General features: G+C 41.7%; 1 protein-coding gene across 1 annotated transcript; it reads left to right on the top strand.

Annotated features, from left to right (window-relative positions):
- The first annotated feature begins 1,553 nt into the window (after nt 1–1,553).
- Nucleotides 1,554–22,766, top strand: znf648 (zinc finger protein 648). The gene is made up of 2 exons (XM_029687038.2): nt 1,554–1,612; nt 17,955–22,766. The coding sequence occupies exon 2, from the start codon at nt 18,015–18,017 to the stop codon at nt 19,629–19,631; it is 1,617 nt and encodes a 538-aa protein (XP_029542898.1). The 5' UTR covers nt 1,554–1,612; nt 17,955–18,014; the 3' UTR covers nt 19,632–22,766.
- Nucleotides 22,767–25,991: the final 3,225 nt, after the last annotated feature.

Raw genomic sequence — 25,991 nt, 5'->3', positions numbered from 1 at the left:
CTGGATCCTGGACTTCCTGATGGGCCAACCCCATGTGGTAAGGGTAGTTAACAACACATCCGCTGCACTGATTCTCAACACAGGGGCCCCTCAGGGGTGTGTGCTCAGTCCCCCTCCTGTACTCCCTGTCCACTCATGACTGCATGGCGAGGCACGACTCCAACTCCATCATTAAATTTGACGATGACACAACAGTGGTATGCCTGATCACCGACAATGACGAGACAGCCTATAGGGAGGAGGTCGGAGACCTGACCGGCATGGGTCCTGAGATCCTCAAAAGGTTCTACAGCTGCACCATTGAGAGCATCCTGACAGGTTGCATCACTGCCTGGTATGGCAACTGCTCGGCCTCCGGCCACAAGGCACTATAGATGGTAGTGTGTACGGGCCAAGCTTCCTGCCATACCAGGCGGTGTCAGAGGAAGTCCCTAAAAGTTGTCAAATATTCCAGCCACCCTAGTCATAGACTGTTCGCTCTGCTACCGCACAGCAAGCGGTACTGGAGCGCCAAGTCTAGTTCCAAGAGGCATCTAAACAGCTTCTACCCCCAAGCCCTAAGACTTCTGAACATCTAATCAAATGGCTACCCAGACTTTTTGCACTACCCCCCCCCCCCCTTGCCTTACGCTACTGCTACTCTGTTATTATCTATGCATAGTTGCTTTAATAACTGTACCTACATGTACATATTACCTCAATTACCTTGACTAACCGGTGCCCCCACAACATTGACTCTGTACTGGTACCCCCTGTATATAGCCTCGCTATTGTTATTTTACTGCTGCTCTTTAATTATAGGTTACTTTTAATTCTTATTTCACTGTAAGGTTGTATTCGGCATGTGACAAATAAAATTGTATTTAATTTGATTTTTTAGAGCTGAACTGTCTGTGGTAGCTAATAGCTAGCTAACTAGCTGCTAACAGTACTAGTTCATTCACTTCAGTTGAGAGGGGATGAAACATGAGCTAACGTAACATGTCAGTTACAGTAGTAGCTCAGCACTGGGAATAAATACTTTTTTTTGTCTGTCAAACAACAGTTACTTTGCCAGCTAGATCAGTCAACTAAAGAGTAGCCAGTTTCTGCTCTGCTTGCTTTTAGAACTAAGAGAAAAGGCATTACACAGACAGCAGCTGCCTCTGTTCATCTCTCCAGTGCTGGTCCTATAATGTATCCTTTCAGAAGTGTTGCCTTCACACAGCCTGTCAACACCCTCTGCTCTGTGATGTCCATGCTGTCCTGAATCCAGCAGTCTGAAACTAGAAAACAGCCTACCACATGGTCCTAAAGCACACTGGAGCCAGGTTTTGTATAACAGTACAATGATAAAACTTGAAGGACAAGAATGCAATTTCAGAATGTGGGGGGGCTCATGTCCCCACTGGTCCCTATTGAAAGTTGAACCCCTGGGCCTGGCATACAGATAGTGAAGTGGGTGCATGATTTAATATCAGTGTAGGATGCACGAACTGTCCCCACATTATGGTTCATTTTCAGTAGCCCCGCCCACTCCGAGTTTGGCATGTCTTAAATTACTATATGGTTCGCACGCTGAGAGGAGTATGCTCATGGTTTGCTTGGGGGGAGATAGGGGAACGTTGTAGAGGTAAGTGGCATAATGCAGCCTATGAATGAATGACTAAGCTTTCTAGTGAGAAAGAGATGCGCATATATTTTGACAGTTTATGACAGACAGGCTATAGCGTACAGCCTATAGGCGCCGAGCCTCTTATTGAATAGGCATCTTATTATAGTGATTTTAAGGATCATCAGGCATTTGACTGCTGTCACGATAGTCGTTTATTTTAGTGGCGTGTAAGCAAACATTATTATTGCGAAATATTACATACAGAATACATTTTAGCCTACAATGGAGTAAAATCTGATGAAACATTTCAATAAACATGCATTATAGAGTCTGTGTTATAAAGTGTGTCATAAAGTTTGTCGCAGGGTTTCACCACAAACTAAGAGTTGGGCAACCTGTTGGGTAGACCTGACGCAAAGTTTCTATGTTGTCTGTTTGTGTTGACGAAAACGATACGTCACCTGTCTGTCGCGAATGTTGAATGAAATTCCATTTGAACCTACTCTACAGATTGTCAGCAGTTTGTAAATTCACTCTGTCCATCTACTCCTATATCAGAGCACTGAATGTGCCAGAGCGCAGAATAACTGACGAATTTACAAACGTGCATTACCAGTAGAATCTGACCAGTGTCAGTAGCCTAAAGGTCTGCAAAAAAAAACGTAATTAAATTATTGCCAGCAGCACAGTTAGTCACTAACGTTCTAGATAACATCAAAACAGTCTTACCAACTCTGCTAGAGCGAGTGAAATGGTCAGAGTTAAGTTATCTCTCATTTGTGTCTGGAAGTAGCTACTGTAACAAGATATCGAACTTTAGCCAGTTTGCTTGACTGCTGTTGTGAGGTCAGCACGCTCGAATCAACCCTACTCTTCGGCCAGAGCGTCCAGTGTGCGCTCTGAATTTACGAACAGACAATATGATAACGCTCTGAATGTAACGCTCTCTGCAAACGACCCAGAGCACTCCCTGATACAGGGGAGGCAATTTACGAATGCAGACACCGCTGGAATGCGGTTTTGAAATTATAAACTGGGTGGTTCGATCCCTGAATTCTGATTGTCTGACAGCCTTGCTATATCAGACTGTATACCCTGGAATGTAATGAAATTCCAAAGATCTGGAAATCAGCATTGGTCCTAACACTTTTAAAAGGAGGAGATCCTGCTCTTAAATAATTATAGGCCAATCTCAAAGCTGTCATCCCTGGTGAAAATACTTCAAACCCTTGTGAGTGAACAGCTAAAGGAGTTTTTATTTACTAACTCTATTTTATCAATGTACCAATTGGGCTTCAGGAAGAAGCATAGCACAATTACAGCAGCCATGAAGGTTTTTAATTATTTCACTGAAGCCCTTGACAAAAAAACAGCACTGTGTCTCACTTTTTTATTGATCTCTCTAAAGCTTTTGATACAGTTGATCATGCTATATACTAAGACAGAGATTGTCGAGTGTAGATCTTTCAGAGCATGCAGTTGCATGGTTTGCTAACTATCTGTCTGATAGAACTCAGTGCACTCAATTTGATGGGCTCATGTCTGTTAAATTGTCTGTCTGTAATGGTGTGCCCCAAGGCTCTGTGCTTGGTCCTCTCTTATTCACTATTTCTATAAATAACTTAGACAAAAATGGCCAAAATGCGCAACGTCATTTTTATGCTGATGATACTGTTATTTACTGTTGTCCCCTGTTATTTACTGTTGTCCCTTGTCTCTTACAAAAGCTTTCCAGAACTTGTAAACTGGTTTTATACTGTTCAACATACCTTGTGTCAATTGAAGCTTATCCTCAATACTGACAAAGCTAAACTAATGGTGTTTTCTAAAGCAAGAAATAGACCTCTGAACTTTTCACCTATTATTACCTGTCAGGGCAATGAGATTGAGACTGTAACCTCATATAAATATCTTGGAATTTTAATTGATGACGGCCTCTCTTTTAAATTGCATATTCAACCATTTACAAAAAAAATTAGGCTGAAATCGGGATTTTATTTTAGGAATAAGGCCTGTTTTTCTTTTGAACCAGAAGGAGGCTAGTATATCAGCTAAATTTATGCCTTTGCTAGACTATGAGGATATTTTATATATGAATGCTTCAGCTCAGTGTTTAAGAGCAATTGACACCCTTTACCATGGCATTTTGAGATTTATTTTAAACTGCAAAACCTTACCAGGGTTGGCTGGCCTTCTCTAGTCACTCGTAGGCTCAGTCACTGGTATACTTTTATTTACAAAGCCATTTGGGGTTTAATACCTTTTTATTTGGGCATTTGTATTGTTCAGAAATGTGGTGGGTACTCTCTTCGTTCGCTGGACTTCATCCGGCTAACTGTTCCAAATGTCCAAACTGAATTTGGTAAAAGGGCTTTCATGTACTCTGCATCATCATCTTGGAGCGCCTTACAAAATACTTTTAAACTGGAAGAACTTGTCCCGATTGGTATTTTTAAATCACGGATGAATGATGTTTAGACTGATTCCCTGACCGGTCAATGTTTTTAATTTGCTGTTTTTGATTTTGTTATACTCTTGTGAATTCTATGGCTTTTACTGGATTACTTGTAGTTTTTCCATGTTGTTTGTCTTTAATTTTTGTAATGACTTGGTGCTGCCTATCTTGACCAGGACGCTCTTGAAAAAGAGATTTTAAATCTCAATGAGCCCTTCCTGGTTAAATAAAGTTTAAATAATATATATATATATTTTTAAATACCACGGGTATGACAAAACATTTATTTTTACTGCTCTAATAATGTTGGTAACCCGTTTATAATAGCAATAAGGCACCTCAGGGGTTTGTGGAATATGACCAATATACCACGGCTAAGGGCTGTATCCAGGCTTAAGATAAGCCCTTAGCCGTGTTATATTGGCCATATACCACACCCCCTTCTGCCTTGTTGCTTAATTATAAATTGGGTGATTCGAGCCATGAATGCTGATTGGCTGACAGCCATGGTATATCAGACCGTATACCACGGGTATGACAAAACATTTATTTTTACTGCTCTAATAACTTGTGGGGATCGTTTTTTTGACAGAGAGGAAGAGGGTATGCTGCAGACCCACATTTGGAAGTCTGTTTATTAATATCAGGTGCGTCATTTCAGCTAAATTTAGGGTATGGCACTAGTGACAGCCCCCCCCGCCTCCCTATTTTGAATAGGCTACGTAAGGTGGAGTCTCCCATCTGCATTCCCATGTTATTTCCAACAATTGGGATTTGAAGGTCTAGGTTAGTAGGCGAATTCCCACTATGACAATGCTATAATTGGATGTAGAATATTTTGAGGTGTTCAGAGATCTGTTCATTTAGTTTCTGTTGACCATATTCTTTACATTAGAAGATTTTTATGTGGTGATTTTAGGACGCTAGTGAGTGCTGTGTGTTAAGACATATTTTGGTAGGTTATTTCTATAACTCAGGTCTAACTCATTATAATAGCCTTTTTCTTCTTCTAAAATAAATGTAGATATCCTTTGGGCTTACATAATTAGCCAATTGTGTCATCCATGACACAATTGTAGCCTACCATCCGGATAGTTAATAAAAGATGCATACTTGAAGAGAGAAGTTCTCCTGATATTTTTTAGTCCTATCCATGACATTCCCAATCAATAAATCGGAATCCTTTCAACATTAGGCTACAATATTTTCTGCAGATTGTCTATGGCTATCAGTCTACTGCACATGCACATACACACACAACATCAGCAGATTAACTTGGTCAAACATTTTATTTATAAAAGATGATCAGAAAGAATGTGTTGGTAACTCTGCATTTTAGTATAACTTATTTATTTTGAACGAAAGCCACAACTAGTACACGAATGAGTCACTTTATGCTGACAAATATCACACTTGACTCGAGCCTGGGGAATGCCTGATTCTACCTGGATTATGTTCGATAGGCTTCCATTAAAGAACACCCTCTGTTCTGTTAGACAGGTAACTCTTTATCCACAGATTTAGCAGGGGGTGTAAAGCCATAACACATACGTTTTTCTAGCATTAGACTATGACCAATGATGTCAAAAGCTGCCCTGATGTCTAACAAAACAGCCACCACAATCTTTTTATTATCAATTTCTCTCAGCCAATCATCAGTCATTTGTTTAAGTGCTGTGCTTGTTGAGTGTTGCCTATAAGCGTACTGAAAGTCTGTTGTCAATTTGTTTACTATAAAATAGTCAAACACCATTTAAAAAAAAGTTTACTAAGGGTTGATAACATCCTGATTAGTTGGCTATTTAAGCTAGTAAAGGGGGCTTTACTATTCTTAGGTAGGGAACATTACTTTTGCTTCCCTCCAGGCCTGAGGTCACACACTTTCTAGTAGGCTTAAATTGAAGGTATGGCAAATAGGAGTGGTAATATCGTCCGCTATTACCCTCAGTAATTTTCCATCCAAGTTGTCAGACCCTGGTGGCTTGTCATTGTTGATAGACAACAATACTTTTTTCACCCTCTTCCACACTCACTTTAGGGAATTCAAAATTACAACGCTTGTGTTTCATAATTTGGTCAGATATACTTTGATGTGTAGTATCAGCGTTTGATGCTGGCATGTCATGCCTAAATTTGATAATCTTGCCAATGTGATGAATTAGCAATCTGATTCATTGAATGATGGAGCAGAGTTTGCCTTTTTGGCCAAAATTTTAATTTAAGTTGCTCCAAAGCTTTTACTATCATTCTTTATGTCATTATTTTTTACTCTAATTTATATTTGTTTCATTGTGTAGCTTCTTCTTCTTTTTATTCAGTTTAGTCACATGAGTACGTTTATTTAGCCTCATCCCTCTCAACCATACAATTTTTCAATTCCTCATCAATCCATGGGTATTTAACATTTTTTTATAGTCATTCATCAGTAACTGGAATTCAATTTCATTAAATGTGTCAAGTGCAGCATCTGGTTGCTTCTCATTACACACCACGGACCAACAAATATTCAACAACATAGGAATCACTACAAAACGTATTGTTTTACCTCTTATACACAATATTAGGCCCAGCCTTTGGAACTTTGGTATTCCAAGATATGGCTACTATATTGTGATCACTACAACCGATGGGTTTGGATACTGCTTTCAAGCACATTTCTGCAGCATCAGTAAAGATGTCATCAATACATGTTGATGATTTCATTCCTGTGCTGTTTGTAACTACCCTGGTAGGTTGACAGTCCGATCAGAGGCAGTAGGGATAACCACGTGTTCTGTTGATAAGTGCGTGAATTTCACAATTTTCCTGTTGTGCTAAACATTTAAAGTGTAACGAGTACTTTTGGTTGTCAGGGAAAACGTATGGAGTAAAAAGTACATTATCTTCTTTAGGCATGTAGTGAAGTAAAAGTAAAAATTATTTAAAAAAGTAAAGTACAGACACCCCAAAAAACGACTTAAGTAGTACATTAAAGTATTTTTACTTAAGTACTTACACCACTGGTTACAGTTTGAAGCTTTCTCTAGAGTGGGCAGCCTGATGAAAGCCAGTCAATATTTAAATCATCCAGAAAATATACCTTTCTGTTGATATCACATACATGATCAATCATTTCAAAAATGTTATCCAGATACTGACTGTGAGCCCTTTGTGGTCTATAGCAGCTTCGCACCAGAATGGGCTTTAGGTGAGGCAGATGAACCTGTAGCCATATTACTTCAACAGTATTTAACATGAGATCCTCTCAAGGCTTTACATGAATTTGGTTCTGAATATAAACGACCACACCTCCACCTTTGGCATTTCTGCATTTTCTGTAGCTCTTATAACCATATATTGCTACCACTGTATCATCAAATATATTATCTAAGTAAGTTTCAAAGATTGTCAGATTATGAATGTCATCTGTTACTATCAAATTATGGATTTCATTAACCTTGTTTCTTTATGTTAACATGGGCTATTTTTAGCACTTTTCTGGGATGCTTTATTATTGCTTAGCAGAGGTAGACTGTCACGACTTCTGCCGAAGTCAATGCCTCTCCTTGTTCAGGCAGTGCTCGGCGGTCGAGGTCGCCGGTCTTCTAGCCATCGCCGATCCATTTTTAATTTTCCATTTGTCTTGTCTTGTTTTCCCACACACCTGGTTCTCATTTCCCTCATTATGTGTTGTGTATTTAACCCTCTGTTTCCCTCATGTCTTTGTGTGGTCTGTTGCGCTGGGTTATGTTAACCCATATTGTTATTTCGTGTTCACTTTGCCGTGTGTTTTTGGTTCGCCAAAATAAAAGACTCTGTTGACTACACCATATCTGTTCTCCTGCACTTGACTCCTTTACAACCATGTACGCATACCTGACGTAGGCGTGCTCAGGTTATTTATGTTAGTGCAGGGCGAGCTGCACACAGTGGACTTCCTGCTAGGTCACACCACGTCATTGCTAACAGTATAACTCTGGTTCATAGGCACATGATTACTGCATACAATAGCTGTAGGATCAGCAGAGGCACTGTGTCTTCCAGTGCCCCTGGGATAATGTACATTTGCTGAAGCATTATGACAACTCAGTGACACAATGGTAGGGATTAAATGAGCTGGGCTTGGGTTATTGATAAGTCATTGTTTCAACACAGCTGTGAAAGGATCCAGGAACACAAATGATTTTGGTGGATCCCATTCTTCTTTATAATATAAGCTTAGTTAACAAACTTATTTTAAACAAAGAAAATACCCAGTTTAAATATCTTACTAAATAGTCAAAGCCTAAATTAACAAATTAGCCTAAATAAACTAGTACATTGAATAAACAATTAAATGAAATAGCTCAGGTCTTGAAAATATGGGCAACCTTTTTCCCTCCATATCCACAATGTGCATAAATGAGTCCCATTCAGATGATTTGCCTGTCTGTTTTCCCTCCCTGTACTCTTTTTAATTCTGTCTCTAATTCATATTAGCAAAGAACGACTCAATGTTTCACAAACTCAATTTACATAGACTAAGGGTTATCAGTCTTTCCCGTTGTGTCCTCCTCCTCACCAACAACAAGTAGCCTATTTTACCCCGTGTCACATGCAGTGGCTCTTTTCATTAAGCAAATGTGCAATTGTCACAAAATGATATTGACACATTTGGTTTGATGAAAGGGGACCCCCTGGCAGTCATTTAAAGTAAACCAACAGGTAGCCTAGTCGTGATGTCGTCAGAGTGCAAAAATCCATTGCCAAAACCTGAAAGCTAGCTTCACGCCGACTGTTTCACAAATGTGAATAAAATTCAATCGTTCATGAGATTGGTTCTTATAGCAGAGAATTTGAGAGAAGATGTCCAAAAGGAACATAGGCCTATTTATCAGGGGCGTCAATTGGCTATGACAGAGTATTTCGCCATACCCATCTGCCCGTCTGGTGTTCAACCTTCCCAAGTTCTCTCACGTCACCCCGCTCCTCCGCTCTCTCCACTGGCTTCCAGTTGAAGCTCGCATCCGCTACAAGACCATGGTGCTTGCCTACGGAGCTGTGAGGGGAACGGCACCTCAGTACCTCCAGGCTCTGATCAGGCCCTACACCCAAACAAGGGCACTGCGTTCATCCACCTCTGGCCTGCTCGCCTCCCTACCACTGAGGAAGTACAGTTCCCGCTCAGCCCAGTCAAAACTGTTCGCTGCTCTGGCCCCCCAATGGTGGAACAAACTCCCTCACGACGCCAGGACAGCGGAGTCAATCACCACCTTCCGGAGACACCTGAAACCCCACCTCTTTAAGGAATACCTAGGATAGGATAAAGTAATCCCCCACCCCCCTTAAAAGACCTAGATGCACTATTGTAAAGTGGCTGTTCCACTGGATGTCATAAGGTGAAAGCACCAATTTGTAAGTCGCTCTGGATAAGAGCGTTTGCTAAATGACTTAAATGTAAATGTACCCTAGCTCAATTGTATCTTGGCCAGGTCGCGGTTCTAAATGAGAACTTGTTCTCAACTGGCCAACCTGGTTAAATAAAGGTGAAATTAAATAAATAAATAAACACACAACAAATTAAATAGTCTACTGAAATCATTCAAATTCGGTTTTTGAAAACTATCATTTGTTGGTGAGCGTGACAGCTGTACTTTTATTTTATGGTTACTAATGCATCGACACAGCTGCAGTGAACAGTGTAACTTTTATCTCAAAATAGTTGGGTGATGGCTGCAGATGGCTAGGTAACTGCTGTTGGACTTGACATGAAACTTAACTAGATTTTTTAATCCAGGTGCTGAGCTAGTGTGTAGCAGCTAATTGCTGCATGCCATGTGTTTGTATGTTAAAATAACTTTCCAGTGTTTCCAGATATCTATGAAATATGACCTGTACTTAATTACAATATGAATTAAATACTTTTCCTTCCCAAAAAATGTATATTAAGTATGTTAAAAAGCCATTTTTTTGTGTTGGAACGGTGTGGGCATACCACAACAGAAGGATGTGAGCTATATCGATCATAAAATATATTAATTCGACATCATCCTCTGAGGAAATATAAGTGTTTTAAGTGTTTTTTCTCCAACTTATACCACAAATATGAGTATAGGACAAGTCAGCAACATTATTTTGGTATGAGTTAACAGAAAATCAACTAGAGGTCTTCGTGAATCTACCCGTACCCGATTACTGGAGATCTGACCTGGGATCCGACACATTTATGTTTTATTCTCTTAACCCCCTAGAGTCTAAGCCATTAGGAGGTGATATCTAGTAACCTAATATGGACTTGTTTTTGTCGCAATTTCTTGCACATTTATTAATGATTCATTCTGACTTAAAACCTGTTTAGTCAAATGTGATATTGCATTTTTACACTGGTTGTAATTCCTTGGTCACGTGTAGGCCTACACCAATCAATCAATCAAATCGGCAGGTGTCACAAAGTGCTTATACAGAAACCGAGCATACAACCCCAGAGAGCAAGCAATGCAGATGTAGAAGCACAGTGGCTATGAAGAACTCTCTAGAAAGGCTGGAACCTAGGAAAAAATCTAGAGAGGAACCAGGCTCTGATGGGTGGCCAGTCCTCTTCTGGTTGTGCCGGGTGGAAATTATAAGAGTACTTGGCCAGGGTAGCCTAGTGGTTAGAGCGTTGGACTAGTAACCGGAAGGTTGCAAGTTCAAACCCCCGAGCTGACAAGGTACAAATCTGTCGTTCTGCCCCTGAACAGGCAGTTAACCCACTGTTCCTAGGCCGTCATTGAAAATAAGAATTTGTTCTTAACTGACTTGCCTAGTAAAATAAAATAAAAATTAAGTACAAAATCTGAAGAACATATGCACATCCAGGTACTTTCTGCTGGAGTTGTAGGCAAACTCATGGAAAACAGAAAGCAAAACGCTGCACACTGCTGCTCATTCTCCCAGGTGATATTTATTTACAACAACATCCGGCATCCTTATCCCAGGTGGGGGTGGAAGGTCCTATATATAGGGGCATTACTCAGTGACATCACTTCCTGGAACAGGAGGTAAACATAGTTTCACAATATTAACATTCAATGTAGCAAAATATATGATCATTCAAAGAGGATGTGATCAATATTTGCAGTACTATACATACACATACAGTATTCAATTAGGATATTAAACACAATTTAGACATATTGAAACTATAAAAACGCCTCGTTAAGGCCAAGAGGAGATAGTGTGTTGGGCCTGTGGATCCAGAAAGATTTCCTTTGAAGATGTTTCCTCTCAATGTCCCCTACCCTGCGTGACATCTTGACCATTTCTATTCCAATGTATCTCAGAGAACTAATAGGATGTCCAGTTTGTGCAAAATGAGCAGCAACCTGATTTTTTTGTTGTCTCACCTGTCCGTATATTGCTGTGGTGCTCACTGATCCGTATCTTAAGGCTTCTATGGGTTTTCCCTAGGTAAGACCACAAGGACATACCACAATTAGTGGTATTTGTACGTAAAGCTGCTTTGAGCACATTGGCCACATTTGTATTTACCCTCCGGAATATTGTCCAAAAAAGTTTCCCTTTTCTCTGGTGGGTAATCAGATTAAACCACAATATCTCTCACGTTTGGGGGTCTTTTAAAAACCATATGTGGGGGATATTTAAAAATGGGTATCAATTGTGGGACAGTATCAATAATGTACCAGTGCTTCCTGATAATGTGGTGAGTATTGGGTAAAGCATGATTGGACATGTTCTGCCTTTTTAAAACTTTTGGTTGTAGGCTTTCCGACTATGTTAGTCCTTCAAAACGATCATTGGTATGTTTTACCCAATTGTCTTTGTACCCCCTTTCCTTAAATCTTTGTGTGAGGTCCGTGGTCTGTTTCTGATAAGAAGCATCAGAGCTGCATATTCTTCTGATACGACTGCATTGACTTATAGGGAGACTTTTAATAAGTGGACGTGGATGAAAGTTGTCACCTCTAAGGAGGGTGTTCCTGTCTGTAGGTTTCCTATAGAGATCTGTAGAGAGGGAGGTTTTGTCCTTAATAACCATCACATCAAGAAAACTGATTTGTGATTGGTTATAGTTAATGGTGAAGTGAAGGTGTCCATTCATAGAGTTAAGATAAGCATGGAATTCCAAAAGTTCTTCCTGGGTGCCTGTATAGATCACGAAAATGTCATCCAAATATCTCAGAATTAGGAGAATATTGGAGAGAAAAGGGTTAAGGTCTGGATTCAGCACCATCTGTTTTTCAAACATTCCTACATGGTCATTAAGGCCAGATCGTTCTTCAAGATGATCAAACATTCATAGAAGATGAGCAGGGTCAAATATTAATCACAGTGGTGGTAGAGGGTCAGCACCTTGGGAGTTAATGTCAGTTATCTTTTCATAGTTGAGCATTCAAAGTTACCCCGGACAGGGACAACCAGACAGGATATAACCTGCACAGCCCCCACACCATTAAAGGGATATCAACAGGCCACTAACTTACTACCCTGAGACAAGGCTGAGGATATTTAAAACATTAAAAATCTATTTTACCTTTATTTAACTAGGCAAATCAGATAAGAACAAATTATTATTTACAATGACGGCCTAGGAACAGTGGATTAACTGACTTGTTCAGGGGCTGAACAACATATTTTTACCTTGCCAGCTCTGGGATTCGATCAAGCAACCTTTTGGTTACTGGCCCAACGCTCTAACCACTAGGCTACCTGTCGCCTCTAGTCCACAAAGATCACCCCACAGCACGAGCCTGAGGACAGGAAGGAAGGAAGAGCGCAAGCAAGCCAGTGATTCAGCCCAGTAGTATGGTCAGAGGCAGAGAATTCCAGTGGAGATTGTAGGGGAGCCAACAGGCTGAGACAGCAAGGGTGGTTCGTCACTCCAGTGCCTTGTCATTCACGTCGCACCCCTAGACCAGACTACACCTAACCATAGCACCTACCAAAGAGCTTAATCTTCAGTAAACACTTAAAAGGTTGAGACCAAAGTATGCGTCTTTCACATGGATCGGCAGACCATTCCATAAAAATGGAACTCTGTAGTTGAAAATCCTGCGTCCAGCTGTTTGCTTAGAAATTCTAGGAAGAACACGGAGGCCTGCGTCTTGTGACAGTAGCGTACGTGTAGGTATGTACAGCAGAACCAAATCGGCAAGCTAGGTAGTAAGTCCATGTAATGCTTTGTAGGTTAGCAGAAAAACCTTGAAATCAGCCTTAGCCTTAACAGGAAGCCAGTGTAGAGAGTCTAGCACTGGCTAATGTGATCACATTGTTTGGTTCTAGTCAAGATTTTAGCAGGCGTATTTAGCACCAGCTGAAGTTTATTTAGTGCCTTTTCCGGGTAGGTTTATTTGAGACGACAGTACAACCATCAAGATTCATTTTCAGATCTGACAGCAGATCTATTTGTTTATTGGGACCTAGAACTGGCATCTCTGTTTTGTCTGAGTTTAAAAGTAAAAGATTTTCCGCAATCCACTTCCTTATGTCTGAACCACAGGCTTCCAGGGTAGGCAGTCTTGGGGATTCACATATTTCATTGTGATGTACAGCTGTGTGTTGTCTGCATAGCATTGAATGTTGACATTGTGTTTCCCGAGTGACTCTATCAGGTTGGAAAAAGAAGACTTCCAATTTAGTGGTGCACCATTTCCGTTCCAATTTTCTGGAAGCTTGCTTCAGGGCTTGGGTATTTTTGTATACTAGGGAGATAGTTTCTTGTGACACATGTTTTGTGTGTTTTTAGCAGTGCAAACGAATCTAGACAACGTGTCAACACTGACAGATTGACTTGGTACCAGTACCCCCTGTCAATAGCCCTGCTATTGTTACTGCTGCTCTTTAATTATTTGTTATTCTTATCTATTACTTTTTTTGTTGCTATTTTCTTAAAACTGCATTGTTGGTTAAGGGCTTGTAAGTAAGCATTTCACTTTAAGGTATACATACACACCTGTTCTATTCAGCACGTGACAAATACAATTTGATTTGATTTGATAGAGTATTACGCAAGGTTAAGTTTAGGTCCTTGGTTAGGTGGTTAACTGATTTTTGTACTCCAATGTCTTTGGGTAGGTGGAGGGAGTCTGGAAGGACATCTAGCAATCTTTGGGTTGTCTGAGAATAAATAGCGCAGTTTTTGAAAATCCTTGGTTGGGGTCTGAACAGATAATTTTTTGTGATTGCAAAGGTGATAATATCTATTCCATGGGACAAAACTAGATCCAGATTATGATTGTGGCAATGCGTACTGTAGGTCCGGAGACATGTTGGATAAAACCCACTGAGTCGATGATGGCTCCAAACGCTTTTTGGTGTGGGTCTGTGGACTTCTCCTTGTGAATATTGAAGTCACCAAAAATGTTAATATTATCTGCCATGACTATGAGTTCCGATAGGAATTCAGGGAATCAGTGAGGAATTCTGTATATGGCTCAGGAGGCCTGTAAACAGTGGCTATAAAAAGTGATTGGGTATGCTGCATAGATTGCATGACCAGAACCTCAAAAGACTAAAACACCGGTATTCTTCATACATTCAAATTTGAGGTCAAATGTTAGCAACACCTCCACAGGGATGCGCTGGGGTGTAACCAGGAGGAGAGGCCAATCACGAGTTTATGATCAGTGATTAGTTAATTGACTTTGACTGCCTTGGAAGTGAGGGATCTAACATTAAGTAGTCCTATTTTGAGATGGGAACTATTATCGGAATCTCTTTCAAAAAAATGACAGGTATGGAGGTCTTTATTCCAGTGAGATTGATAAGGAAACGCCTCAATGTTTTGATTTTTCCAACCTAGAACGAGGCACAAACACCACCTGAAAAGGAGATGGCCGCCATTTTAAAATCCCATAACCAATTGTGCTATTGTGTATGTTTTTTCTTGTTATTTGTAACTTATTTTGTACTTAGTGTTTCTGCCACCGTGTCTTATGACCGAAAAGTGCTTATTGATATCAGGGCAGCGATTACTCACCCCGTACTGGAGGAATTCTTCTTCTTCAATGAGTCAGACGGGAAGGATTTACTCCCGACAAGGTCCTCATCCCCGTCATTCGCAGGAAAAGACGGAGATATCATGGACAGTGGTCCGGGTGCCATGTAAGGATCCGTCGCCCGAGAGGGTATTCTACCTTTACCATCGGTCCTATTAGCCAACGTACAATCAATCAATAATAAAATAGACGATATATGAGCACGTATATCCTACGAATGGGACATTAAAAAATGTTTCACCGAGTCGTGGCTGAACAATGACATGGTTAACATTCATAGCTGTCTATATACCACCGCAGACCGATGCTGGCACTAAGACCGCACTCAATGAGCTGTATACGGCCATAAGCAAACAGGAAAATGCTCATCCATAGGCGGTGCTCCTAGTGGCCGGGGACATTGATGCAGGGAAACTCAAATCAGTTTTACCTCATTTTTATCAGCATGTTAAGTCTGCAAACAGAGGGAAAGCAACTCTAGAGCACCTTTACTCCACACACAGATGTGTACAAAACTCTCCCTCGCCCTCCATTTGGCAAATCTGAACATAATTCTATCCTCCTGATTCCTGCTTACAAGCAAAAACTAAAGCAGGAAGCACCAGTGACTTGGTCAATAAGAAAGTGGTCAGATGAAGCAGGTGCTAAGCTACAAGACTGTTTTGTTAGCACAGACTGGAATATGTTCCGGGATTCTTCCGATGGCATTGAGGTGTACACCACATCAGTCACTGGCTTCATCAATAAGTGCATCGATGACATCGTCCCCACAGTGACTGTACGTACATACCCCAACCAGAAGCCATGTATTACAGGCAACATCCACATTGAACTAAAGGGTAGAGCTGCCGCTTTCAAGGAGCGGGACTCTAACCTGGACAAATCCTGCTATGCCTTCCGACGAACCATCAAACAGGCAAAGGATGCAAGGGGTTCCTCACTCAGTGCTCTCTGGTGTTCGAGCTACAGTCCTCGTCATTCCACACCTATCAGGGCCATGATCGCCTGCATCATCTCTATGCTCTTGGGCAAAGCCCTGGTTTGGGCAATGGCGGAGTGGGAACAGCAGCCACCTTTCTGCAGCTCCATATTAGCCTTCACTGCTGAGCTGTGACGAGTGTGCCGAGCAGCGACTACCACCCAGTCGGCGGACGAGAAGCGGCAAGCCGACTGTTCAACCTCCGCCAAGGTGCCAGACCAGTGGCTGACTTCGTCATTGACTTCTGCACCCTCACTGCCGAGAGTGGGTAGCATTGAGGATCCAAGGCAGCTGGGACACACACATCTGAGCCCACAGGAATGTGACAGGCGCATGCGCGACGGCAACTGCCTCTACTGCGGAGGTTTCGGCCATCTCCGTTCTACATGCCCAAAGTTGATGGGAAACACTGGGGCTCACCAGGACAAGGGGAGACCCTGACGAGCTGTCCAGTTTCACCCCAGCTACCCGGTCACCATCTGACACTACCCGCAACCCTTCATTGGGACAACCGTCAGCACCACATTCAAGCCTTCGTGCACTCCGGGGCCGCAGATAATTTCATTGATCAAGACTTTGCCAGAGAATTACAAATCCCCTGATGAAATGTCCCATCTCTCTGCAGATTCAAGCCCTCGATGGACACCCCATCGGCTCCGGCCAGGTGGAATATCAGACAAAGTCCATTCTACCTCAGGTTGGGGTGAACCACTCAGAGAGACTTAGTTTCTTTTTTATCACTGCTCCCAAGAACCCCCTTATCCTAGGGTATCCCTGGATAGTGCTACATAACCCACTCTTCTCCTGGTCCACGGGACACCTACTAGACTGGGGTAAGAACTGCCAGACAAGATGTCAAAGATCCCTACCAAGAGCCTGGCCGGGTTCCCCAGGCATCCATTGAAGACCAATACTTTTCTGCTCTCTGTCCCGAGTACTTCGACCTCCGGGAGGTCTTCAGTAAGAGGCAACCCACCCCCCTCATAGTCCATATGACTACGCCATAGAACTCCAACTCCACCCCTCCCCGGGGCCGTCTGTACTCCCTCTCAACCCCTGAAGCAGCAGTCATGGACAATTACATCCAGTTGCTGGAGACAGGTTTCATTCGCTCCTCTATATTCCCAGCTGGTGCAGGCTTCTTCTTCGTGGGAAAGAAGGATGGAGGTCTATGTCCCTGCATCGATTAGAGGGCTGAACAGGATTATAGTTAAGAATCGTTACCCGCCTACCCCTGATGTCCGCCGCCTTGGAGTCGGTCCATGGGGCCCAATTCTTCACCAAACTGGACCTCCGCAACGCTTACAATCTGGTGAGAATCAGGGATTGCCAGACTCCAGCCACCCTAGTCATAGACTGTTCTCTATGCTACTGCACGGCAAGCGGTACCGGAGCACCAAGTCTAGGTCCAACAAGCTTAATAGCTTCTACCCTCAAGCCATACAACTCCTGAACAGCTAATCAAATTTGCATTGACCCCCCCAAATTTGATTTGATTTTGACACACTCACTCACTCATCCCTGGAACAAAGGCTCTCTATTTCTGTGTCTCTGGCCGTCTTCTCCACCATGCCCCAGCTCTGGTGATGTTGTTGGAGCTCTGTCTCGATTGTTTTTCGCCACAATGTCTTGGGCCTCCCCCTTTTACGTCTGCCCTCTGGATCTCTGACACAACACAGGTTATTGGGATTCAGATGCTTCAGAGCCTGTTATGAGGCGAACACAAACTGCTTGCATCTTCTCCTTTTGTATTGTGTTTTTGCAGGAGCACTAAAACTTTAATAAACCCTTCATAGATGCTTTATAAGCATTAATATATGTTTTATAACACTTACTAAAACATTTTGTATGTGATGCACTCAATGACAATATTGTGAAAGCTTAGGAAATATATAGCGTTATTGTTTGACAAGTACATTTGTCTTCACTGTGATGAATAGAACACTATTTGTTTTTGTGTTTTTCTTCCAGGCACTGCCAAGAAGGTGAGCTCAACCTCAAACCACATTCACCACCTCTATAATATCCAATATGGCTGAAGGAATGCCTTCATGGACCTCCGACAGGTTTGTTGATAAAATGTACATTTCAAAGAGAAGTATCAGGAAAAACGTAATGAACAAAATGCATTACGTTTCCCACATGCCCTCAGAGAATGTAACAGTCAGCACTGCTCACAAAGTGGAAAGTGACTCTAACCCATCTGATAATGACGATACCGACTCCCTCTCAGGTAGTAGCTTCACCGGGATGATTTATTTAAACCCACAAACACCTACCTGGACTCTAGCTGAGAAGTTTACTGAACTCAACTCTGGAGAAGACACGATACTTTCTACCTATCAGGACCTCTGTGGTCCTCCAGGTTCACCCACGGCCATTGAACATAATATTCCCAATAGGAGAGGCTCTACTGGCGTGTATGGGGTCTACTCAGACTCGTCACAACAAGAGGAAGGCACCATCAAGAAGGTTTCTAAAAGGAGACTGCAGAGGAAAGTGTCTAGCGGGAATCCTTCCGATCTGAAGCTGCGTCTGGTGAGAGAGATCAGGCCCAAACCCAACGAGGCTCTGTCTGATGTGCATTGTGATGTGTGTGAGATGTTTGATGTGTGTGGGAAAAATGGATATGAGAAGAGTGGAGTATCACTAGTAATTCCCACTCCATTAAACAAGGATGTGGCCATGATTGATGCCTGTGAGAAGAATAAGGTGCCTATAGTGTTTACTGCCATGAAGAAACGTGGAGTAGAGGGAGACACAGAGAACCGGCCCTATAAGTGCACTCACTGCAACTGGGCCTTCAAGAAGTCCAGCAATCTGCAGAGTCATCTGGATACTCATAGTGGCCTGAAGGCTCATGTGTGTGACCTATGCGGCAAGGCCTATTCCCACCAGGGCACACTGCAGCAGCACAAGCGCCTGCACACCGGAGAGAGACCGTACCACTGCCCCTTCTGTGACAAGACTTACATCTGGTCCTCCGATTACCGCAAGCACATCCGCACGCACACCGGAGAGAAGCCATACGTGTGCGAGACCTGTGGTAAGGACTTTGTGCGCTCCTCGGACCTGCGGAAGCACGAGCGTAACATGCATACCAACAACAAACCCTTTCCATGTACGCAGTGTGGCAAGACCTTCAACAAGCCGCTGTCCCTGCTCCGCCATGAGCGGACCCATCTAGGCGAGCGGCCCTTCTGCTGTTCCGTTTGCGGGAAAGCCTTTGCCGTGGCCAGCCGCATGGCAGAGCACCAGATGGTGCACACCGGGGTGAGACCCTACACGTGCCTGGTCTGTTCCAAATCCTTCACCAAGTCCTCCAACCTGCTGGAGCATCAGGCCGTGCACAGCGGCATCCGCCCCCACAAATGCTCCCAGTGCAGGGTGGCGTTCGCCATGGTGTCTCGCTTGGTCCGTCACCAGTGCGTCCATACCGGAGAGAGGCCCTTCAACTGCACAGGCTGCAGCATGTCCTTCAGCCGCACAGCTGCTCTGAAGCGCCACCAGGAGCAAACGTGTGCCGGGAGGATCTTTGTATGTGTGAAGTGTGACAAGGCTTTTCAGTGTGCCTCTCAGCTCACTGAGCACATGCTGAGCCATGACTCTACTGTTGCTGCTTCTGCTGTCGGAAACACAGACGACTGATTGATGCTATTGATGTTTGGGAGATACCCTCTCATATAGTACACACTGTTGGTTTAGTCAACCTTATTGATTTTTACATGCTAGGGCAACATCCTGCTAGTCTGCTAACCTTTAAGGATCTTCTGACAATGTTCTAAAATGCATTCAAAAAAATATTATATTTAATTGTTCTAATGTGAAGCCTGAGTTTGGCTGGGAAAAAAAGTACAATTGTTTAGGCAGATGTATGACGCTCAGAAATTATATGTAGCAAATTTAGATTTTTTTTGTTGATGTTTTTGCATGTACATTGATTAATGAATCTTATGCTAGTAAAATACACAGTTGAAGTCGGAAGTTTACATACACCTTAGCCAAATACATTTCAACTCAGTTTTTCACAATTCCTGACATTTAATCCTGTCTAAGGTCAGTTAGGATCACCACTTTATTTTAAGAATGTGAAATATCAGAATAATAGTAGAGAGTGATTTACTTCAACTTTTATTTATTTAATCACATTCCCAGTTGGTCAGATGTTTACATACACTCAATTAATATTTGGAAGATTGCCTTTAAATTGTTTAACTTGTGTCAAACATTTCGGGTAGCCTTCCACAAGCTTCCCACAATAAGTTGGGTGAATTTTGGCCCATTCCTCCTGACAGAGCTGGTGTAACTGAGTCGGGTTTGTAGGCCTCCTTGCTCATACACGCTTTTTCAGTTCTGCACACACAGTTTCTATAGGATTGAGGTCAGGGCTTTGTGATGGCCACTCCAATACCTTGACTTTGTTGTCCTTAAGCCATTTTGCCACAACTTTGGAAGTTGTGCATTTGGAAGACCCATTTGCGACCAAGCTTCCTGAATGATGTCTTGAGCTGTTGCTTCAATAAATCAACATAATTTTCATTCTTCATGATGCCAACATGATGCGGCCACCCCGTGCTTCACGGTTTGGATGGTGTTCTTTGGCTTGCAAGCCTCCCCTTTTTTCCTCCAAACATAACAATGGTGATTATAGCCAAACAGTTCTATTTTTGTTTCATCAGACCAGAGGACATTTCTCCAAAAAGTTCCATCTTTCTCCCCATGTACAGTTGCAAACTGTAGTCTGGCTTTTTTATGGCGGTTTTGGAGCAGTGGCTTCTTTTGTACCTATCTCCTCCTGCATCTTCACAAGGTCCTTTGCTGTTGTTCTGGGATTGATTTGCACTTTTCCCGCCAAAGTACGTTAATCTCTTGGAGACAGAACGCGTCGCCTTCCTGAGCGGTATGATGGCTGCGTGGTATCAATGGTGTTTATACTTGCGTACTATTTTTTGTACAGATGAACGTGGTACCTTCAGGCGTTTGGAAATTGCTCCCAATGATGAACCAGACTTGTGGAGGTCTCCAAAAATGTTTCTGAGGTCTCGGCTGATTTCATTTGATTTTCTCATGATGTCAAGTAAAGAGGCACTGAGTTTGAAGGTAGGCTTTGAAATACATCCACAGGTACACCTCCAAATGACTCAAATAATGTTAATTAGCCTATCAGAAGCTTCTAAAGCCATGACATCCCTTTCTGGAATTTTCTAAGCTGTTTAAAGGCACAGTCAATTTAGTGTATGTAAACATCTGACCCACTGGAATTGTGATACAGTATATTATAAGTGAAATAATGTGTCTGTTAACAATTGTTTGAAAAATTACTTGTGTCATGCACAATGTAGATGTCCTAACCGACTTGCCAAAACTATAGTTTGTTAACAAGAAATTTGTGGAGTGTAAATAACATACATATTTCAAAACTATTCCAATCTGTTACATGGACTTATTGTACCTGTTACTGAAATGGTTGTTCCAGTTTAGATGTTTAAGGTAGTCTCAAATCATAGTCTTACCTAGCAGTCATTCATAATGCAGGCTGCGGGTGGATACAAATGCAAAATGTTGGATATGCCCAATCTGGCTGGATTCCAATAGCAATTACACATCACTTTGCAAGCCAGTATAATGTGACTTGGTGTAGCCTGTAAACAATGAGATTTAGGCCACGGAAATACATATTATCTTAAAGAATATAACTTTAATGACTACATGTTCACTTACAAACTTACTTGGTGAAGGCTACAGGATTGAAAACAAATGAATGCAACAACCATGTCTCTGTCACTAGCAAACAAAGTCATGGGTGGTACTGGTAACTACAATTGACTCAGAAGGCCCCCTGGGAATTATGCAAATAAGGCTTAAAACCCTACAGCAGGGCCGAAACATTTCTGGTTTTGGAATTTTGTATGGTTCTTCAAAGAACCATCTCCTTTATGAATCTTCAGAGACTCTAAAATCGTTCCCCTATGGCATCGCTATCAAGAACCTTATTTGGTTCAAATTTATGCCTTTATTTTTGAGTGTAGGTACGCGAAGGGTAATCTGTTGGGGAGTGACTATACACAAGAGCGCCTCTGAGACGCACACCTACAGATGTAGAAACTTAATTTGATCACCCTGTTGCAGTGCAGGAAATGTAAAACTTGTAGAGTATTTGAGGTTTAAAAAGGCTTCTGAAGTTTGTAATTTCCACTTAGAAAATGTCCATAACCAAAGATTTATCGACCCCTACAAAAGTGTCATAATTCTAATTCACATTTCCTGTTACTGCAGGATTATTGTCCTGCTGTAGAAAACTATCTGTGTACACCCCAAATGGCACCCTATTCCTTATACAGCTTACTACGTTTGACCACAGCCCTATGGTTCCTGGTCAAAAGTAATGCACTATATAGGGAATAGGGCGCCGTTTGGGATGCACACATAATGTATGAAGTGGAGATCCCGGGGGTGCAGTTCTGAGGTTAGCTAATCATATGGTATCTTTGAATCTTTGAAAGTACAGTATTGAACATTATTTATTGAATTTGTGTTTGTTATAAAAAATTAAATACAAAATATTAAAAAACTTTTACCTGTGTGTTTTGGTGTTCTTTTGATGGACAGTTTGGACACCTAAATTGCAAAGGGGAGAATAACATCAGAATAACATTATTATTATATACAATTCTTGCCACCAACAGAATGATACAGTATATATATGTACAGTGCCTTGCGAAGGTATTCGGCCCCCTTGAACTTTGCGACCTTTTGCCACATTTCAGGCTTCAAACATAAAGATATAAAACTGTATTTTTTTGTGAAGAATCAACAACAAGTGGGACACAATCATGAAGTGGAACGACATTTATTGGATATTTCAAACTTTTTTAACAAATCAAAAACTGAAAAATTGGGCTACAGGTTAGTTCATTGGGAGTTCATGTGATACTACAAAAGCCCCATTTATGCCCGGTGCTAACAAGCACCATTCGTCTATTGTGTCCACATTCTGATTGTAACCACATTTGTAGACAGGTGTAGATGATCAAAAGACACATTGTGATCTGATCTTCCTTACCTAATCCGGAGGTTGACAGATCTGGACAGTGGAAACATTTAAATCATCATTATCCCGCCTTCTAAAATCATTGATTTATGACATCAATATGTGTTTTACAGTGGTGGTCAGTGCCGTTTAAGATTTTTTTCATGAGCATTGCCTTATTTCTATTACAGCATATTCAAAGGTTTGTATTCGTATTCCCATTCACCCAGTTCAATGTAACATCAATAGGTTTAGGCTACTACATAATACTTGAATTTTTTATTTTACCTTTATTTAACTAGGCAAGTCAGTTAAAACCTGTTAGAGCTACTAGTTCCCCTTTGGGAACTCACCCCACCCCCCCCTGAGCTGTAATGTGGCGCAGGGAACGCAAGAAATAATCCTAAAAATATTTAACCTCCACAGAATCGCTTGAAAAATGGCTCAAATGAAAGATAAAGAAGTTATTTATCTACCCAGCAAGTCAGATTTCTAAAATGTTTTACGGCGAAAACATAGCACATATTTATGTCCAACCACCACTGCATACATACCTCATTAGCTTAGCCAAGTAGGAAAAAATATGCAATCAACAAACGCAGGATTAAAAGAAAAATCATTTCACTAACCTTTTGAAATCTTCATCAGATGACAGTAATATAACATGTTACACAGTACATTCATTTTTTTTTCAATAATATGCAATATATATCCATAAATCTCTATTTACAATTATGCATCGTTCAAAAAATGCTACTGCAATGTCAGGAGAAATAAATAGCTCCGGCAGATAACGTCAGCTAACAAGGAATACACATCATAAACTTTGACTAAATATGCATGTTTTACATATGTATGGCAAGACAAACTTCTTCTAAATGCAATTGCTATGTTACAATTATTTTTAACGTTACATTTGGCGTTCACTAGGCTATAATAGAGAGTCGGCGCTCTCATTTAGCATACTGACTCCTCTATCATGGAGTCGACAGAAACCCAAAATGAAGACGTAAATATTCCCTTACCATGGCTGTTCTTGCTTCAGAAGACGTGGAAGGGTTAATACTCACCAAGTTAGCGTTCAGTTTTCAAGTCTGTGTCTTTCCGTTCTCAAACTAGACACTTTTCGGTCGAAATGTATGCAAATTTCAAGTGGATGCGCACCAAAACGTTGAAAGTATACATTATATTTTGAGTAAACTTGTCAAACTATGTTTATAATTAAGCCTTAGCATGTTATAAAGGTCTACAGCAATCGTGAGGGCGAACAGATAAGCACACGTTGTTCAGTCCGTCCTGAGAGAAAGAGAGAGAAATTTCCCAGCTCCCATTGGTGAAACTTTTTTTTTGCGTCACCGGGACGTTTGGTCACGCTGAACGTCTCGTGAGCGCGCGATTCTCACAGTTACACGCCTCATGGAAAGCAGGCTTCACGCTGAAGACGTAGAAACTGTTTCCATGGTTATAGCTGTTTGGGAAGTGTGTATACGATGACGTCAAAGTGATGGCAACTTTTCCCATTACAAGAGAGACTTTGGGAGAATGCATGCCCTGAGACTTCTGCTTTAGCTAGAGACAACATTTAAACTGTTTTATAAGCTTTAGAGTGTTTCCTATTCGATAATAATTTTTATATGCATATATTAGCAACTTTTGACAAAAATTTATCATGGTTTATATGGATGCCGAATTCCTCCAGAAGGGGCAGTATTCAGGCCTAGCCCTAATTATATAAGAACAAATTCTTATTTTCAATGACGGCCTAGGAACAGTGGGTTAACTGCCTGTTCAGGGGCAGAACGACAGATTTGTAAATTGTCAGCTCGGGGATTTGAACTTGCAACCTTCCAGTTACTAGTCCAACGCTCTAACCACTAGGCTACCCTGCCGCCCCATACCCATTACGATGTTGCTGCAACCTAGCCTACAAATGAAAGTTTATATGTAGGTGCACATGTCGAGAACCAAACTGGAGTAATCAAGGTTGCAGACAGTGACACATTCAATATGGCCTTGCACACTCTTGCCTCTATCTAGCTGATCTGGGGTGTAATCATTAGTCCAAACAGTTGCAAAACCAAAACTTAAATTAGTTTCTATTGGACAAATTCAGGTCAGTCCATCCCTGTTTCATTCTGTTTGCTTCCGTTAAAAAAACAAACATTTTGCAACAGAATCAGCGGAATGAATACATGGCTTGATCACCCGCACGCACAGTTCACTTTCATAGCAGCCACATACAGCATCATCACTTTACTCATTGTATTATTCCTTCTCGCATCTACGCGCTCTCCTCCTCTCACCTTTTCCCTTCACTTGTGGACTTCTATGCACAACACAACAGCTGTCTGTGACCAGGCGTAAAAACCTCTCCAAGCCAGACCTTCATCATACCTTAACCACTGACTGCTACTCAGTCTACATCGTTATCACCATATTAGCTAACATCACAGTCAACAAACTAGAACTAATGCGTTAGACTTGCCGCGTTCAAAACAACTGGTAACTCGGAAATCTCTGACTTCTAACTTCAGTGTGTTCAAGACAACTGGGAACTATCTCCGACTGGGAAAATACAGTTTTGAACGGTCATCCAACTCGGAATTCCAAGCTGGAAACTCTGGCATCTTTCTAGAGCTCTCACTTTCCGACCTGAAGATCACTGACGTCCTGATTTCACCTCGTTCTTTTCTGAGTTCCCAGTGGTCTTGAAAGCACCATAAACCCACAATCCAATCCATGTGTACAATCATGCAGTACAGTGTACAGCAAGCAATTTAGCAGTTCACATTGGCGGGCCCTGGTAGCAATAAATTAATAAAAGCTTACCTTGAATTGGAAGAGTTGCAGTGTTGGATAGCCTTAGCCAGCTAGTTAACATGAATAACATTCCTCTCTGTTGAGTCAGATTGTTGAGTGAAAGGTAAACTAAGAAAAAAAGACCAAATGTATCTTTCTCTCTGCTGCTTCTCCTTAAT

Source organism: Oncorhynchus nerka, linkage group LG17 (genome assembly GCF_034236695.1).
Source record: "Oncorhynchus nerka isolate Pitt River linkage group LG17, Oner_Uvic_2.0, whole genome shotgun sequence".
Taxonomy (NCBI): Eukaryota; Metazoa; Chordata; class Actinopteri; order Salmoniformes; family Salmonidae; genus Oncorhynchus; species Oncorhynchus nerka.
Note: the sequence above shows the minus strand (reverse complement) of the source record. Positions and strands in the feature narration are given on the sequence as shown.

Coding starts and splice junctions, on each gene's coding strand:
- znf648 (XM_029687038.2), top strand. CDS start 18,015: ATGGCTGAAGGAATGCCTTCATGGACCTCCGACAGGTTTGTTGATAAA.